Below are 16,800 nucleotides of genomic sequence, written 5' to 3'. Positions count from 1 at the left end.
TTCTATAAACAGCACTTATGTAACAATATGACACAATGATAGTTGGTATTCAGTAATAATGACGACCATTTCATCAATAACGAATTGTATAATAAAAGTTATTACAAGGGATACCGTAAAGTATTAAATCCGTCGTCGTATTTAATGGGATTACCTTAAGTCGGATATACGAGCAGGTATAAAAAGATCAAATTCAGCTGCCCGCATGCTTGTCTAGACAAAGATGTTTGTTTAGTACGTAAATTATATCGTATGCGTGTAACACTGATCGATCAAATGCCCGCTATGTATTTTGCGTTATTTTTAGAAAAATGCTACGTATGTAAGATCTATTTTATTTTTGTTTTTATTTATTTATTTTTTTTTCGACTGCCATGGCGACAGCTAAAATAGTAATTTGTTCTATAACAACATTATATATGCTACAATTGAAAGGAAAGATGGGAAAAAGGTGAAGATTATTCATCATGAACGTAAAGTTAATAATTCGAAACTTATTTATCTCGGATCGAAAAACTAGTTTAATATTTCGGTCATGTGACGAATAATTTTGACTTTCTTACTTTATATACAATACATTCTACTAATTATGTAATGATCGGAAACACGTCGATTTAATTGATTCATCACAAAATACTGACTACGAAATATCCTTTCAGGGTGAAGATCAGGGGATGATGCGATAGTAAAAATAGACGAAAATAAGAATCTGACATCTTGTGGGTAAAAGTCGTTTGGATCGAAATTTTTTTACACCCAAACTCTGACGTGCTGATCCCAAGAGCAGCTCGCTATGGCCATTCCACTTCCGGCAACGCTCAGCGATGTCACTCTGTTATCGTGTCCCGCCAAAACGCCTGTGAATATTACATTCATATTAATTAAGAATATTTTTTATTTTCCTGCCAATGATGCAAATTTCATATTCTCTTCGAATCCAACGTGCGGGAAGTCGCCATCTGGTGGCACAAGGTGCACTACTCCAAGTGAGTCGTATTTAACAACTAAATTCGTTTTTTCGAATATTCCTCACCCCGCATCATTTCAACGTCACAAAACAAACGAGTAACAACTTGCACGAGTTAATTTGTACCCTGATATTTGTGTGATATGGTTAAAATGATCAGCTGAGAACCCAAGAAAGTTTCCGCGCTTTTTCACTCGAATCTGTGTTCTCTTTATTTGAAACTCGTTAAATTGTTATACGTGTGAAATTTTTCTTTTTTCTTTTCTTACCGTTGTGTTGAACCTTCAGGGTGTCCCATATGTGAATGGAATTGTCGTCGCTACCGCAGAATATGAACCTCCCACTCAGCGATAATCCGCAAGACGTGAAACCCGGATTAGTGTTTGGCGGTTTGAACGTTGCTAATTGTTGGTCCGAACGGAAGTCCCAAAGACGCGCAGTCTTGTCCTCGGATGCCGTCGCGAAGGCCTGTCCAGACGGATGGTACTGAAAATTCGTCACATGTTTAAGTATTTCAAGTATAAAAAACATCAGACCTAACAATTCTACCATCGTAGCATATTTGCTACAATGTCGAAACCAGAGCTATTTTTATAAATACCTTCTTCAATTTCAATTTAGATATCCTGGAATAATTTGAAAAATAGTAATGCACTCTGAAGAAAGTTTTCACTGAATAATTTAATTTTAAAAACTTTTCTATTTAGGCGCGACACAAACATCTTGATTGAGAAAAATGATTTTTTTTTTTAACGGAAAAGAGGCTTGGTCGTTAAACGGTTAAGAACTCGATAGTTTATTTGTTATCTAACCATTTTTCTTCGTTCACAACTAGACTCGTTCTTGCGAATGGTACATAGTATACTTACGCAAACGGAATTAACGTCAGCCTCGTGACCGAAGAAAGTTTGTCTCGCTTTTTCTTCCCGCATATCCCATAACTTGCAAGTTTTATCGACAGATCCGGTAACGTATGTCTGACCATCGGGTGCCAGGCTTATGCTAACCACGTCACCGTTATGGGCATTGAAATCTGTTGTCTTCTTTCCTGCTTCCAGATCCCACATACATCTGTAAAATACATTTATCATCGTTGTTGTATAATTTGACGGACGTTAATTGGTGATGTATATTTAATTACTGTGTGATTACATTTTCATGTCCCCTGATCCAGTGATGATGGTTTTGTCGTCGAGAAATCTACAAGATGAAAGAAAACCTTCGTAGCCGAGAAGCTCGCGAACGATTTTCGCGGCCCCGGTAGCGTCGCGATTGTTGACGTCGTAAACGGTGCACATGTTGTCCATTCCTCCACAGGCTACGTAGTTACCCGAGGGTGCAAAAGCCACGGACATTACCCACGCAGAGCGCAACGGAATTACCTGCACCTTGTTTCCGGTCCAGGTATCCCATATTATCAATTTTCCATCCAACGACCCCGTCACGCAATGTCTTAGCGTTGCAAGGTGAGTGGAAGTCATAATAGGAGAAATATTTACGAAAATATTATGACGCGTGTTACTAATTACACAGGTCAACGAGAAAAATGATTATTTTTTTGAGTTTCTATTGACAATGAAATGAATAAATTTCGATTCTATACATCGAATAGTAACCAAAACCTTTATTTCTTACTCATAAAGTTTGTTTTTGTCATTTTTACATTGATTAATAAGTCGTGACGTTTTTGGTTGATAGATAATACGGGTGCCTATTCGGAGGAAAGACGAAAACGTTTTCACCAAGATGTGATGGACTTTATCGTTATTAACGTTATCAGGGGCGGTATAATGAGGGCACGATGGAAGATTACGTTTGGGCTTTGATACGAGAAAGTTCTTACGAAAATGGAAGTACGAAAAATATTCTTTTTTAAACTTTGTTTATCACTCTTTTACATTTTCAGTTTATTATTAATCATTACTTTTGAATAAAAGTTATTTAAATGCAAAACTGAAGTTTCTTTAATTGTTTTTAACAATAAGTGTGAGAAAATAGGTAATTTTTCTTAAAGTCCGAAACATCGTTCTGGTTTTCACAAAAACAAACTTTATCTAATAAAACTATTTGTTAATTTATTAGTTACGTATAAGAAATCAAAATTTCATATCTAGAACCCAAACCGAAAATTTGTGTTGACCGGTGTTATAATCATCGATTTCACTGTTATGATATTTGGTCAACTAATTATACTCGTAATATTCGCAGAGAAATTTTTTTCATCGACTGACCTGCTGTCTCCACTGAAATGGACAGAATTGACCTTGTTGATGTGACCTTTAAGCAGCTTCTTTGTGGTCAGCTTTACTTTTGGAGCGTCCGCCAATCCGCTGCAGGTCTCTTCTAGAGTTGCGTCTTGCTGTTTTTTTTGGTCTTCCTGCAGCGTATGAGAGGATGAGGAACCGTGTTTTTGAAGTGGTGCAGGTATAATTTTGAAGCGTATGATTGACGTAATAAAGGGTGAGTGATAAACTTTTTTTTTTTTTTGTGCAACCTACTTTGCATTTGTTGATCAAGTCCTCGAGTTCTTGCTTCAGTTTTGTAGTCTCTGCGTCATCTTTGCCCATTTTTTTAACGTTTCACAAATAAACTTTATGTAAAGCGACTTCTCTGAGGCACGTAAAAACTCGACTCGTTGGATTTGAAGAAATTGAAGAAGGACGGTCTGATGATTAACAGAGACTGACCGACAGTTTTTGCTGGAATGCGAAAGAAACCTCAGCAGAACTGCTGCTCTAGTAATCACATTAAACCTCGGGCTTGATCTTGTTTGCTTGGCATTAGCCCGATACCAGCCGGTATTCTTAATTTAATTATTCTCTTATTATAAAAATTCTATAACGTGAAACCGCGATTCGGGCAAACAGCCAATCGAAAATAGGCCAGATTTCGCTATGCAGCCCCAATGAGAAACCCAAATTTCGATTTGTACCGACCTTCAGTATTGAAAATAGGGCAAACGGAAGCCATGCTGCACCCGTCGATGCCTTCATTTAACTTTCCCTACCACAGTATTGGGGAAAAATTACTGCACGGTGTTTTTGCAATTTATACAGTTTAGCTACAAACCGCTCGTCTAATGCACCGATTAATTGTTATGTTTGATAAAGATCTATGCGACTAAAATGATTGTCTTAAGGGGGGTAAGAACAGCTTGGACGGTCTAAAATCGTACCTATTTTTAGAAGTTTTTTGTTTAAAGAAAATTAAAACACTTATATGCGGCATGTCGCCATTTTGTTATTAATTTCGAAACAAAAATTCTAAAATGTTCTTGAAACTATAAATAATAAATTCCTCAAACTCGAATTGCTATCAGTGTTTTCATTTTCTTTACAAAAAAAAACTCCTAAAAATAGGTATGATTTTAGGTACGATGTGGTGAAATTTTTACCACCGAATCAAATGCATCTTGCTCTGATGGAGCGTCAATTATATGCATTGATCCGTGAAATCCTCGCCGTTCAACGACGTTTGGTTTTGGTTTTGCTACGATTTCAGCGGAAACCAGGTACGCTATTTCTTGCATTATTAACAAAACGTTCCCTTCCACCTATTCTATTACAACTTTCACGTGCTTGATTCTTGACGTTTAAACGATCGAATTTCTCTGTAATGTCGTTATTGTTGTTTCGGGTTTCGACGAGTGCGCTGCATCTAGAAGCAAAGTTTAAGCGTGACAACGGTTTGAGTCTCATTTAAAAAACGAATGATACATTTACCGCGTAAAAGTATCCAAGTATTTTTGTGAAAGAATCTTCAAATCAAGGGTGTTTAATTTTGGCAAGATTCGAACCCGTTGTTTCTAATTTACGCTTGCTTTTACTCGCTGTAAGAAAACATGGGGGAAACCGTAAGAAAAATATTTCAACCAACAAATTGTAGGTGCAACTTGAGCGCCTATTTTAGCCTTTGCTTTTTACTACTGGGATTCGCGGTTTCCTGGGTTAACGGCAAAGATCCTGAAGTATATACTGACGCCTGTGCGATTAAAGTGCAACGTTCGCGAAACATGTACCTGAGCAACTACTCGGAACATCCTGGCTGCGAATGTGACATCAGTTCAAAAATTGCCGCCCAAATGTATACCCAAAACCAAAGATGTAGAAGCACGGCGGACGTCGATGTCAATGGTACGCGTGCAATCCGTCGGTGTTTTTTCACATCACTAAAATATTATATGGGGGGAGGGGTGATCAAAATTAAACAAATATGTCATTAGAAAATTTTATTAACCGTTACTTACATGCTAAATTCGTACAATAGATGTATGCCTGCAGTGTCGCAACTTATTTGATAAAAATGCTCATCTGATTCGAACTTATTTGAGTTATATATTTATAATTTCATTCTACGCATACGTGCAGATGAAGTGCGCGTGTTCGTTCCTCGACAATCTCACATATTTTGACACTCTGCGTGAGAAAGATTTTCGATCAAAAAAAAAGAAAACTTAAATGTCAATAATTGTAGCCGGGAAGCAGATCAATTTTCTTAAATGAGTTAATGATTGATTAGCCGATCAAGATTGTATCATCGCTTTTATGCAGAAAACTAAGAGCATGCGCGCTGGACTGCGTCTACGCGTCTTAACGTCTATTGTAAACCAGACTTTAAGCCGAACATGCTTTGTGGCCGAATGTTTGTAAGACGAGTAATAGTTCTGTTGCCCGAGATGCGTGGTTCTTCGTAGAGTAAACACGGCACGCAAGGAATAACCAGCTGAAGTCAGAGATGAATCTGATTGTAGCAAGTAGTCTCTCGTGGTACGTGAATCTCAGTCGGAGCTACATGCCGGTCGAAATCGCAGTGGTCCGGTGTTCGTTGTGAACAGCATATTATCTTATGCACGTTTCTCGAAAAAGTCGTTATTGAAATTTAAAGGAAAATGACCACACTGCTCCAGTTCGTATTCCTATTTTATTTCCTTCTGGGTGCGGTCAGCTCGGCCGAAAAAGACGACGGTAAATTAATCGCACTTTCATTTGTATTACCGAATATTAATTGTAATGCAATTATCGAATCGCGACTATTCCATCGCTTATCCTGATCCCATTCCACAGAAGTTATGCGGCCTGGATTCTCGATACGTGCAACTCTAACACAAACAGAATCTTATGAACAGTTTCGAAAAATTTAGGAATAAATTGTAAAGCACTAATTGTTAAATATACTTAACTATTTTGATTCGTCTGTCGCGCTTAAGTCAAAGACTTATGAGGTTGAAGTTAATAGTTACGTTACTTTAACGAAACATTGGGAAAAAATCACTACTTTCTTATTTTTACAATGATTTTGAACAAACTAAAATTGAAAAATATGAGTAGGTCTTGTTTTATTACGGTTTACTGAATTTCAAACTGTTCCAAAATTGCGACATAACGGTTCTTCCTCACCATGAAATGATACAAGACTTGCGACTATTGTAATGAGCGCTTATCGTTTGATCGGAAAATTTGAATAGTTTATCAACGAGGATTATCGTTTTTTCCGGAAATTCCATGTTTACGGTATCTTACTTACTATACATGTATCAAACTCTATACCATTTGACGCGAAAGTATCTGGACGCAGTCATCTAGAACTCGAATTTTCTCGTCGTTTTTGCGATCGGTCACCGAGAAATTCGTGCAGCCACACAATGAATCAGTAATTCGTCGCGCGCTACCTACTCGTTTCCGGATTAAGAAAGTGAAATCGAAAGCGAGGAAACCAATTTCTAATACATAACAGAACAATCGAACGAGCGTGAAGTACGATTTTGCCCAAAAAGAAAAACAGATTTTTTGCGAATCTACAGGTGTTCGTAAGTCTTTCACTCTCGTCGGTTGCAAGTTTTGAACTCCTTGCGGGTATCTACGTGAAGCTAAAATATCCAAGTATTTCTTATTTCCTGATTTTGTACTCCATAGAAAAATCATTTTTCACATCATTATCGTGGGCTCGGTTCAAAAGTCGACACTGTCTGATTTACTAATGACCGAAATACTGTAACCCGCGTAGATTAGTAATCGGACCGTAAAGTTGATTGATCTTTTCTGAAATAATCTTGTGGCTGTTTCTTCAAATATCTCATTTCCTATGTTATACCTCGACAATATCTCTTTCGAATCTGCGGTTTTATCATTCAAAATTACGATTGTCGTGCCTTGATATTTCGCCTCCTAAGTATACGCCGTGCGCTCCGAGCAGCAAGAAATGATTGCCGATACGATTTTACGCATTACTCGACTCGAGCTTCGATTCCCCTAATATTACATCAAGTTTTATAAAATTATGGAGCTACAGAAAGGTGATGCTGGAACGTTCTCGCGCCATTCACGGACATCTTCTCGCTTTCGACGTGTACACCAGACACAGCATAATGTAATCTTTCAATTCTTCCGGTCGTGATGCGCGATGCATAAGAGATAAAGAAATACACGCAGAGCGCAGATAACTCAATTCATTCGAGAAGGATCCTCCGATAGCCAAAATCTGAATACTATCGATATTCGTATCTATACCGCTAATTATTAAAAGAATTAAATGCAATTTGCTGTGTTTTCGAATTCATCGTATAAAATATCCGTAGCTCTGCTAGCATCATCAATTCGCTTCACCATTGACTTGGCATTCTTTCGTTTTCAAAGTACTTTCGCTGACTCGTAAATCGTAGGCGTAGTAATCTGCATTCGCATTATACAAGGTTGAAGTTAGTAACGTTATCGTAACGAAACATCGGGGATAAAAAATCACTATTTTCCTGATTTTAAAACGCTTTTAAAGGAACTAGGATTTCTAAATATGAGTGTGTTTTGTTTTATAACGATTTACTGAATTTCAAATAATTCGAAAATCGTGAAATAACCGTTTTTCCTCGGCAAGAATCGTTACGATAACGTTACTAACTTCAATATGATCACATTATAGCTACCAGTTAATGTCAGCGTACCTTGTAGTTGGAATTAAGACGCGTGTCGATATAAGTAATCACAATATATGTGTAAGGAAAGCGCCGGGACGCAGAACGGCGCTGAGTCGTTCGGCGTTTGAACCGAGTCACAAGAGAGCCGCTGTATTCTTTCGCGGGATGACATAACGTTCACCACGTTTACAATATTATTCCTCCGCGTCTCGGTGCCCGGATGACGTCAGCATGCATTCTGGTCTTTGCATCAATAATTAACTGCTTTACTCTTTATGACGTGTAGCTCTTACAGCTCTGCGATTATCGCCATGCAGTTGATTGATGTAATAAATCGAATATAGTTTATCCCCTGTATATACGATATATAATTGTATAATTTTGGCATTATAATCCTGTACTTATATTACATGTTATCCACGTTACATATAATTGTTATATAGACACTATTCGTACGGTTGTTGTAATTCTAATTACCCTTAGTTGAAATAAACGTCTAGATTCGCATAGCAAAAATAGAAAACCATATTAAAAAGTACAAAAGCTTACACGATTTCAATGCAAATTTGTACGTTTCAATAGCATTTCTTCTACTTTCTATCCTAGTCTATATACGAAATTTTATAAAGGGATATGGTTAGTTCTGTTAAAACACAGGGTAGATACAGTAATATATCTTGGACACTTTTATCAATCATACATTATACTTTGTTCGCATTGCGTATAATACATACAATCACGACAAATCCGACAAATGTACGCGAACTATTTGAATATACAGTAATAATTACTGCAATCATGTTATACATACGATAATTTATTCATAAACTATAAATATTTACAAGTTTATCAACAATTTCTTATCCCCGATATCTGAATGAATATCCGTGCGTGGACTTACATCTACTATCATATTAATGTCCTCCTACACAAAATGCACGTGGATTTATTGCTATAGCTTGTGCATGTGCTGTTGTTGTTGTTATTATTATTATTATTATTATTATTATTATTATTATTATTACTATTATTATTATTATCATTTCACTGAGGGTACATCTCAATCGTGATGCAATTACATTATTACAGCATCTGTTTTATTGAGTCGTTCACGACATTATGTCGTATTCGATTTTGTAAAAGTTCCCGACTAAACTTTCATACCTAGTAGGACACGCAAAATTGAATCTACCATATCGACAAGTTTTTTACTTTAACATATTTTAATGTATTCTTTCAGATGTCCTTGTATTTACTGTGGCAACTAATGAGACTGATGGTTACAAGAGGTATATTCGATCAGCCGTTGTCAACGGCTTTCGAGACAAGATCCATGTGCTTGGATTAGGTGAAACATGGAAAGGAGGCGATGTACATCGCACTGTCGGTGGAGGATTTAAGGTCAATTTATTTAAGGAACAGCTGCGCCCTTACAAGGATGATAAGGATAAAATAATTTTATTTACGGACGGGTAATTGTCAATGAAATTAAACAATTTACTCACCCTGTTAACAAACAAACGAATCAATCAGCCAGCATATTATTTCCAGGTATGACGTTATATTTCTTAGTAGTCTTGAAGCTATCGTGGAAAAATTCAGGACATTTGGTGCCAGAGTTCTCTTTTCTGCGGAGGAGTATTGCTGGCCTGATAAATCCGCCGAGTCGAGATATCCAAGTGTGGGTCGTGGTAAACGGTACTTAAATTCTGGTGGATTTATTGGCTACGCATCAGATATTTACGCAATTTTAACCAGCTCCAAGCTCAGCGACGGAGATGACGATCAAAGGTTTTATACCGAATTGTACCTAGATCGTGACTTCAGGGAAAAACATCAAATGAAATTGGATCACAGATCAGAAATATTCCAGAATCTGTTCGGTGGAGTTGGTGAGCGTCGAACTTAGCATTGTAACATTAGCTATCGTGAGAAACAAGCAAAAGACAGAATAATTGAAATGTTGAAAAATTATTCATCTAAATTATATTTCAGCTGACGTTGAGCTGAGATTCAAAGGAAATGACGCTTATCTACAGAACGTAGCTTACAACACTGTGCCGCTTATTCTTCATGGGAATGGTCGCAGTAAATTGGTATTAAATGCTCTTGGTAATTACTTAGCAAATGCTTGGAGTCCCGAAGAAGGGTGTTTAAACTGTTGGGACGAAATGATCGAATTAGACAAGGCAAAGGTTGAGAATTATCCTGTGATAATGATCTCTATATTCTTGGCCAACCCAACACCGTTTTTAGAGGAGTTTCTTGAGAAAATTTATAAACAGGCCTACCCTAAGTCTAAGCTTCATTTGTTCATATACAACAATGTTCCTTATCATTCCGAACTTATTAACGAGTTCGTCGAATCTTACGCACACGAGTACAAAAGCGTAAAACAAATATTACCACAAGATGATATATCCGAAGTCAGAGCTAGAGATTTCGCTTTGTAAGTATGCATAAAATATCTCACTTCCAATATTCAATACTTTTTAATCTCTTTTTATTCGCCCAATTTATATTGATTTGCAAATGTAAGGGAATCACAAATTTAATTTACATTCAACTTATTTTTTGAAGAACCCGAATTTGCGAATTGACGAAAACAACCAATGATATTGTCGAGGCTCAATTTAATATCTTACAGAGTTATTTTTAGTAAAGTAAAATGAGACACAAATTTTGATAAGAATAAATGTTCTATTTTGCCATTTATGTGAAGAGATAAGCGTATTTAAATGCAATTTATTTTCTGGAATAGTGAACACTGCCTGCTTAAAAAATGTTCTGGATTACTTTCAATCGACTCGGAAGCTCACTTGGACAACCAGAATGCATTGAAATTATTGGTAGAACAACAGCGAGGAATAGTAGCGCCGCTACTCGTCAGGCCTTACAAAGCTTGGAGCAACTTTTGGGGCGCTCTTACAGACGATGGCTTTTATGCCAGAAGTTCGGATTACATGGAAATCGTACAGAACGAACGAAGGTAAGACTCACAATATACACACATTTGATTGTAGATGTGATAGAGGTGATGAAGAGGAAAGAGGAGATAAAGAATTACGTTAATAGGAAATAAAATTTGATTAATTGGACAAGGGATGAAAATTAATCCTCGTACGTTGATATTGTTAAAAACTACGATACATTTGTATTTTTGCCACATTCTGCATACCGGTGAAGATCATTGAAAATATTTTCTTCAATGTAAAACGTGACGAGCAAGTGACACATTACATAATTCCACCTTACCCAAAACTTTAATCAAATGCAATAGAAAAGTCAGTCTTGAAGGATCGTCTGTCGATACTATACATGTTATCTGCTGTGCATTCGTAAACCCCGGCATCCATTTGCGTTGCTGGATCGATTTCCAGTTTTGATTTTACTCTGTCAGTTCCTGTTCGCCATTCGTGTATCTAAAAGTAGAAAAGTGTTGAACGAATAAAAATTTTCACTCTAACTTCAGTCGTCGTATTAATGTATAGAAGATGACAACTTCTTTATACTAACGTTCATGTATAGGTGAGTGTAAATTTCTGTACCATCCTTGAACCATGTAATGTGGGGGCGCGGAGTACCTCGAGCGGAACATACGAATGCGATTTTATGCCCCAAAACATATTCATAGTCAAAATGCGATGACGATAAGATTTTGGCACCCTGAAATAACGACATTATGATCAATTCTTACTGCTGACATCGAATATACTGACGGCAGAGTATGCATCGATCCGATCGTTGTTGTGCTCGACAGCCTGTCAATTTGAGTGCGGATATATTCTAATACGCACATTGTTGTTGTTATAATATTCATCACTTTCTCGATCTCGGTATTTTCCGGTGATCGGCAGTCCAATTTGAACTCGCGATTTACTTCTGCCTCTTCCTCGACCTCTTCTTGCAGATATTTCATAACAATGTAGAAAAATGATTGCTAGTAATATTACAGCTTTTGAATAATTCATTGTATCCTGTAAAGTGATAATCGTAAGTTGAATGTTTTATGCATGGCAGATTGCCGAATAAATTAACAGGATAAAGAAAATGGAAAATTACAATGGGCAAAAAGCAGTTTAAAAAATCCTATAATACGAGAGCAATTAATCATTAGAGCAAACTCTCACCCGCTTAGGTTGAATGTTACGATATTTTTTACACCACTTTAAAGCAAATAGTTAGTGGGTCGGTAAATATCTACTCACTGTGCCAAAGAAACGTTTAGCGGTGGTACAGAACAGCAATGCAACTGACAGCCACTCACCTACTCATTACTCCCCTAGTGTCCTCTCCTATCTATTACAGACGTATTCCAGATAGTATCTAACTATATTATATGCATAATCTCTGCTTTGGTCTTGCATAACATTCTTCTCAATTAATAATCATGGTAGAATTGAATGCGGCAGCGAAATTGACCGCGTTCATTAATTCAGAATTGGTGAAATGATCTCTCATTACTGGGGGAAGAAAACTTTTGTCTACCCTAACTTTGAATCGCTCGATATCACTCTAGGATATATCATTTTTCAATTACATATTCCACGACATTGTATTTTACAAAAATTTTGACTACTTTGTACGAATTGTTCGTCGCGGAACAAAAAATTGTTCTGGAAAATAACTGAAACAAATCGTCGGCAGCTATACTCGCTCAACTGTTCAAGTTGTAATGATATCATCCTCATCCAGGCCAATTATTTGTTAATAACATAGGAATAGGGGGACCTATCGAGCAACAGGAATTGGTGTGTCCTATAGCTACCGTTTATAGAACTTGGAATTGTGAGAATAAATATTGATAGGATTATTTTTGTTTTTTACAGTAACTGCTTGAATTCTCAATGTCAATAAGGTCAAGAGAATAAAGTAACAATTGTTTGATTACAGTTTTAATTATTTAAAAGTAAACAAATGCAGCTGGTTTATAGTATTTGCAGTACCATATTTTTGAATTGTTTGAATAACGTACATTACATATAATTTTTGAATTTGAATTATGTTAACAGAGTTTAATCACATTAACCACAGAAAATACAAATTAACTGTAAATCAGATGAAACACTTTAAACACGAATAATCTAGTAATTGGAACGAATCAGTCTTACAAAATTCAATCATTCTCCACACGTCGCAATTCTGTATGCGCGTCTATCTCACGTAGGGCAATTTTTCTTCATTGTGCGAATTTTGAAACAATATGTATTTTGCCTCTTGGGTCACTGTAATGCAGAAATAATTTATTTTCTTCTCTTATACATAAATTTACTGTTTTTGAATATAAGCCAAAATGCACGTACAGATTCAGGAACAGAATGGAATATCGTCATTTGTACACATGTGTATGTATAATAATATATATAACTAAAATGACTAGGTTCCAAGAAGTATCGAAGTGAGCTATAAATTTCGAAAAGCATTGTCTCAGCGATATTCACAAATCTTTTTCACATAAATTGGCTTATACTCAATAAATAAATATATTTAGTAGGTGATCATAACATAGTCTGTTCTGAATCCACGTCTGTCAACGGCATACTGATTATCCGCTTGGCATTCGTAGTAACCGGCATCTTTCTGTGTCGTAGGATCAATTTCCATTTTTGACTTCATCGTGTCATTCCCCATTGGCCATTCGTGCACCTTAAACGGGATTCAGAAACAAATTACTCGTCAAAAACAACATTTTTCAAATAAACTCTCGCCTTATACAAACGCTCAGATATAATACAGCGTAATAATTGGACAACGTATACTAACAGATCAAAAATTACATTAAATTTTAAGATTATGCGTACTACTGGGAAGAAAAAAAAGGTTCAAGTTACCTGGAAGAATTTGTGGTGATAGAGCTCGATACCATCTTTGAACCAAGTTATTTCTGGCCTTGGGAAACCCCTCGCCATGCAAAAGAAAGTTATTTTTCTTCCCAGCATGTAGTCCAGCTCGAAATGCGAAGCCTTCACAATTTTAGCCCCCTAAAATTCGAGCAGATTACTATTGTTCAAGATATTGCAACTTAGCTACTAGAAAATACCCACATCTTTGTTCTCGTAATAATTAGTACTGGCGGTGTTTTGGTGTGGAATTAGGATTGGCATACGCGAACCGTACAATCTTCCACGTCCCCTGCCGCCCCTTCTTCCACCACCACCTTTCGCCGCGTTCAAGCCTGGAGTACAGGCTGTCATTAATAGGAATAAATGGATCAACCACCATTTCCTCATTTGACTGCTGTAATTTGAATTACACAACTAAGTAACTTATTACGATAACCGACGTTGAATTTGAAATTGCTTCACTCCCCGACGTAAACATATTTTACCACCTTTACCAGTAACTGTTCTCGGAAAATATTATTATTAATTACATACACTCTTCAACTTCAAGTTCACAAAGTTTTATTTATTCAGCAGCATGCTTGATCGCATTTCAAAAGGAATATCCTATCGTAACAAGATATGAAAATTTTTTAAATTAATGGAATTAAGGGAACAATTAACCGTATGTAAATAATAATCAGATATACCGGAGATTTCCTTACCAGAAAATTTGGATACTTTTAAGCAGACTGTATGTTAATCCCTTTGGAGAAAGGTTCTCTCCGCCTCTCCAGCCAAAAATATGAATGAACCAGGCGCGATAGACTCGCGGTCACCGGAGTGTCAAGAGTTATGAATCTCAATTGGATAATTATGTATTAGTTATCACCAGTAACTCCATTGGCCAATCACGGTATCAGGGCTGCTGCCCGCCAAAACATTAAATAACGTCCTGTGAAAAACAGAGTAATAGCTGTCTGTACTTCTCCATATAAAAGCACTCTATGATCGCACGCACACACTGTTTATGACTATTTCTATTTTAAATCATATGGCAAACAAGCCTTGCAGATCCTCAGAATTTATGTCACGAGCATCCATCGCACATTCTCAACGAGTCTGTTGCCAGATTTTTTGAGGAACAACTTCAAAAGTAAATACTTTGACAGGGATTTTTTGTACGTTTTCAGAGGCTTGTGGAACGTACCTTTTGTCAGCAACTGCTACCTGATAAATGCTTCGCTTATAAATAATAAGGAGACGCGGCCATCATACTCCGTGGGAGATTTGGACGTGAGCATGTCCTTCGCTTACAGCAACAGGGAGAAAGATATCTTCATGTATGTTAGCAACAGAGTTGAATTCGGGCATCTAGTTAGTCCTGATAACTTTGATACCAAGCTGACGAACCCAGACCTATATCAAATATTCGATAACAAATTAGACTGGCAAAAGAGATACATTCATGAGAATTACACGGAAAATTTCAATCCCAATAAGACTCCAATCCAGGTAACACCAAAATTCTTCATGCTAGTATTTTTCGATAAATTGTAATCAAGATTAAAACATATTTCATTTAAACGTCTATTACGTCTAAACGTCTGAGGGTCAATTTGCTCTTCGAGTGAATAACTTGTACTCTTTTCTACTAATCAATTCTGTTTATTTCACATAGCCCTGTCCTGATGTATTCTGGTTTCCAATTGTTACGACTCGATTTACAAAAGAACTGATCGAAATAATGGAAGCATTTGGTCAATGGTCCGATGGTACAAATTCTGTAAGTTAAATCGGCTATTTATTTTACAATTACGTAAATAATATACTTACAATACTAGATTTATTCAATTTCCAGTATGCGAAAGTGAAGTTTACTTTCATTTTTCACTGATTATTGTTCTTGTATAAACTTTAGGATCCCAGATTATCAGGTGGTTATGAAAATGTACCGACAAGGGACATTCACACAAATCAAGTGAACCTTGAACCCCAATGGCTGTACTTCCTTAAGGAATATGTCAGGCCGTTACAGGAACTCGCCTTTACAGGATACTTCCACGACGTAAGAATACGTTTAACATGTTACATATTTTTAGGACCCACGACTCGATGGGGGTTACGAGGCTGTGCCGACACGTGACATTCACGCAAGTCAAGTTGGTCTTGACGAGACGTGGCTAGAGTTTCTTAAGGAATATGTCAGTCCCCTCCAGAAAATGGTTTATCTGGGATATGAGGATTACGTAAGCGATAGGATATTAGGGACTTGCGGTTTTGGTTCTACTGGTGGAATGGATTCTGGGCTTCTTTGTTAATTGTGATTTAGTAGCTAGTTACGCATAGAATTCAAAGATTTTACTTTGTAGGCACTTGTAGGATTAGTGAAAAACCTGGCACATGCACTCTATTGAAGCACGATTCCCTCTTTAGTGAATCTAATTACATTTTATCATGTAATATACAGCCACCGAGGTCCCTGATGAATTTCATGGTCAGATATCGTCCCGACGAGCAGCCGTCACTGCGTCCTCATCACGATTCTTCAACTTACACCATTAACATTGCTCTGAATAGAGCAGGAATCGATTACGAGGGAGGTGGCTGCAGATTCATTCGTTACAACTGTTCCGTAACAGACACAAAGCCTGGATGGATGTTGATGCATCCTGGAAGACTCACTCATTATCACGAAGGTTTGCTGGTAACTAAAGGTACAAGATATATTATGATATCTTTCGTCGATCCTTGAACATATCGAATTTCTATCATTATTAATTACGAAGTATGATTATTCACACCTATGGAAAAGATCTGGGAAAATGATGATATTAAAGGAAAACTTTTTTTCTGTTCGTGATAGTAACTAATTAAACCTTCGATTCTCAAGTATATCATCCTGGATGAGCAACGAATGGTATAGAAAAATATACGATTAATTATTTGATAGCTAAATAAAACGTGAAGAAAATACTCCACCTACGAATTGATATTACGGTAATAATATCAAGTATAAACTTGACCAGTCTCAATATATTATTTTTATATTTATATGCATTTTGTATCAAAATCTACAAATCTATTGACCCAAATAATTATAC

General features: G+C 36.7%; 4 protein-coding genes across 11 annotated transcripts; 1 reads left to right on the top strand and 3 right to left on the bottom strand.

Annotated features, from left to right (window-relative positions):
• Positions 1–307: 307 nt before the first annotated feature.
• Positions 308–3,678, bottom strand: LOC107221896 (guanine nucleotide-binding protein subunit beta-2). The gene is made up of 6 exons (XM_015661104.2): positions 3,466–3,678; positions 3,199–3,344; positions 2,120–2,419; positions 1,837–2,038; positions 1,237–1,453; positions 308–857 (listed from the first exon to the last, which is right to left on the bottom strand). The coding sequence occupies exons 1-6, from the start codon at positions 3,532–3,534 to the stop codon at positions 751–753; spliced, it is 1,041 nt and encodes a 346-aa protein (XP_015516590.1). The 5' UTR covers positions 3,535–3,678; the 3' UTR covers positions 308–750.
• LOC107216460 (procollagen-lysine,2-oxoglutarate 5-dioxygenase) lies at positions 3,394–16,554 on the top strand. Of its 6 annotated transcripts, XM_046737515.1 has the most exons (10): positions 4,442–4,478; positions 4,853–5,100; positions 9,115–9,346; positions 9,426–9,766; positions 9,870–10,323; positions 10,636–10,863; positions 14,890–15,211; positions 15,378–15,482; positions 15,618–15,764; positions 16,167–16,554. In XM_046737515.1, exons 2-10 carry the CDS (start codon positions 4,980–4,982, stop codon positions 16,449–16,451), a joined length of 2,235 nt encoding a protein of 744 aa, XP_046593471.1. In that variant the 5' UTR covers positions 4,442–4,478; positions 4,853–4,979; the 3' UTR covers positions 16,452–16,554. The 6 variants fall into 6 exon arrangements, with proteins under 6 accessions (XP_046593470.1, XP_046593468.1, XP_046593471.1 ...); XM_046737514.1 differs by lacking the exons at positions 4,442–4,478; positions 4,853–5,100 and adding an exon at positions 3,394–3,427; XM_046737512.1 differs by lacking the exon at positions 4,853–5,100 and having other exon boundaries at positions 4,373–4,478.
• LOC107216690 (immunoglobulin domain-containing protein oig-4) lies at positions 10,980–12,219 on the bottom strand. 2 transcript variants are annotated; one of them, XM_015653989.2, is made up of 4 exons: positions 12,083–12,219; positions 11,672–11,851; positions 11,391–11,540; positions 10,980–11,296 (listed from the first exon to the last, which is right to left on the bottom strand). In XM_015653989.2, the coding sequence occupies exons 2-4, from the start codon at positions 11,843–11,845 to the stop codon at positions 11,138–11,140; spliced, it is 483 nt and encodes a 160-aa protein (XP_015509475.1). In that variant the 5' UTR covers positions 11,846–11,851; positions 12,083–12,219; the 3' UTR covers positions 10,980–11,137. The 2 variants fall into 2 exon arrangements, with proteins under 2 accessions (XP_015509475.1, XP_046593477.1); XM_046737521.1 differs by having other exon boundaries at positions 12,005–12,116.
• On the bottom strand, positions 12,754–14,559 carry LOC107216602 (immunoglobulin domain-containing protein oig-4). Of its 2 annotated transcripts, XM_046737520.1 has the most exons (5): positions 14,422–14,559; positions 13,919–14,111; positions 13,706–13,855; positions 13,380–13,520; positions 12,754–13,099 (listed from the first exon to the last, which is right to left on the bottom strand). In XM_046737520.1, the coding sequence occupies exons 2-5, from the start codon at positions 14,102–14,104 to the stop codon at positions 13,097–13,099; spliced, it is 480 nt and encodes a 159-aa protein (XP_046593476.1). In that variant the 5' UTR covers positions 14,105–14,111; positions 14,422–14,559; the 3' UTR covers positions 12,754–13,096. The 2 variants fall into 2 exon arrangements, with proteins under 2 accessions (XP_046593476.1, XP_015509365.1); XM_015653879.2 differs by lacking the exon at positions 12,754–13,099 and having other exon boundaries at positions 13,106–13,520.
• Positions 16,555–16,800: the final 246 nt, after the last annotated feature.

Source organism: Neodiprion lecontei, chromosome 4 (genome assembly GCF_021901455.1).
Source record: "Neodiprion lecontei isolate iyNeoLeco1 chromosome 4, iyNeoLeco1.1, whole genome shotgun sequence".
NCBI classification, from domain to species: Eukaryota; Metazoa; Arthropoda; class Insecta; order Hymenoptera; family Diprionidae; genus Neodiprion; species Neodiprion lecontei.
Note: the sequence above shows the minus strand (reverse complement) of the source record. Positions and strands in the feature narration are given on the sequence as shown.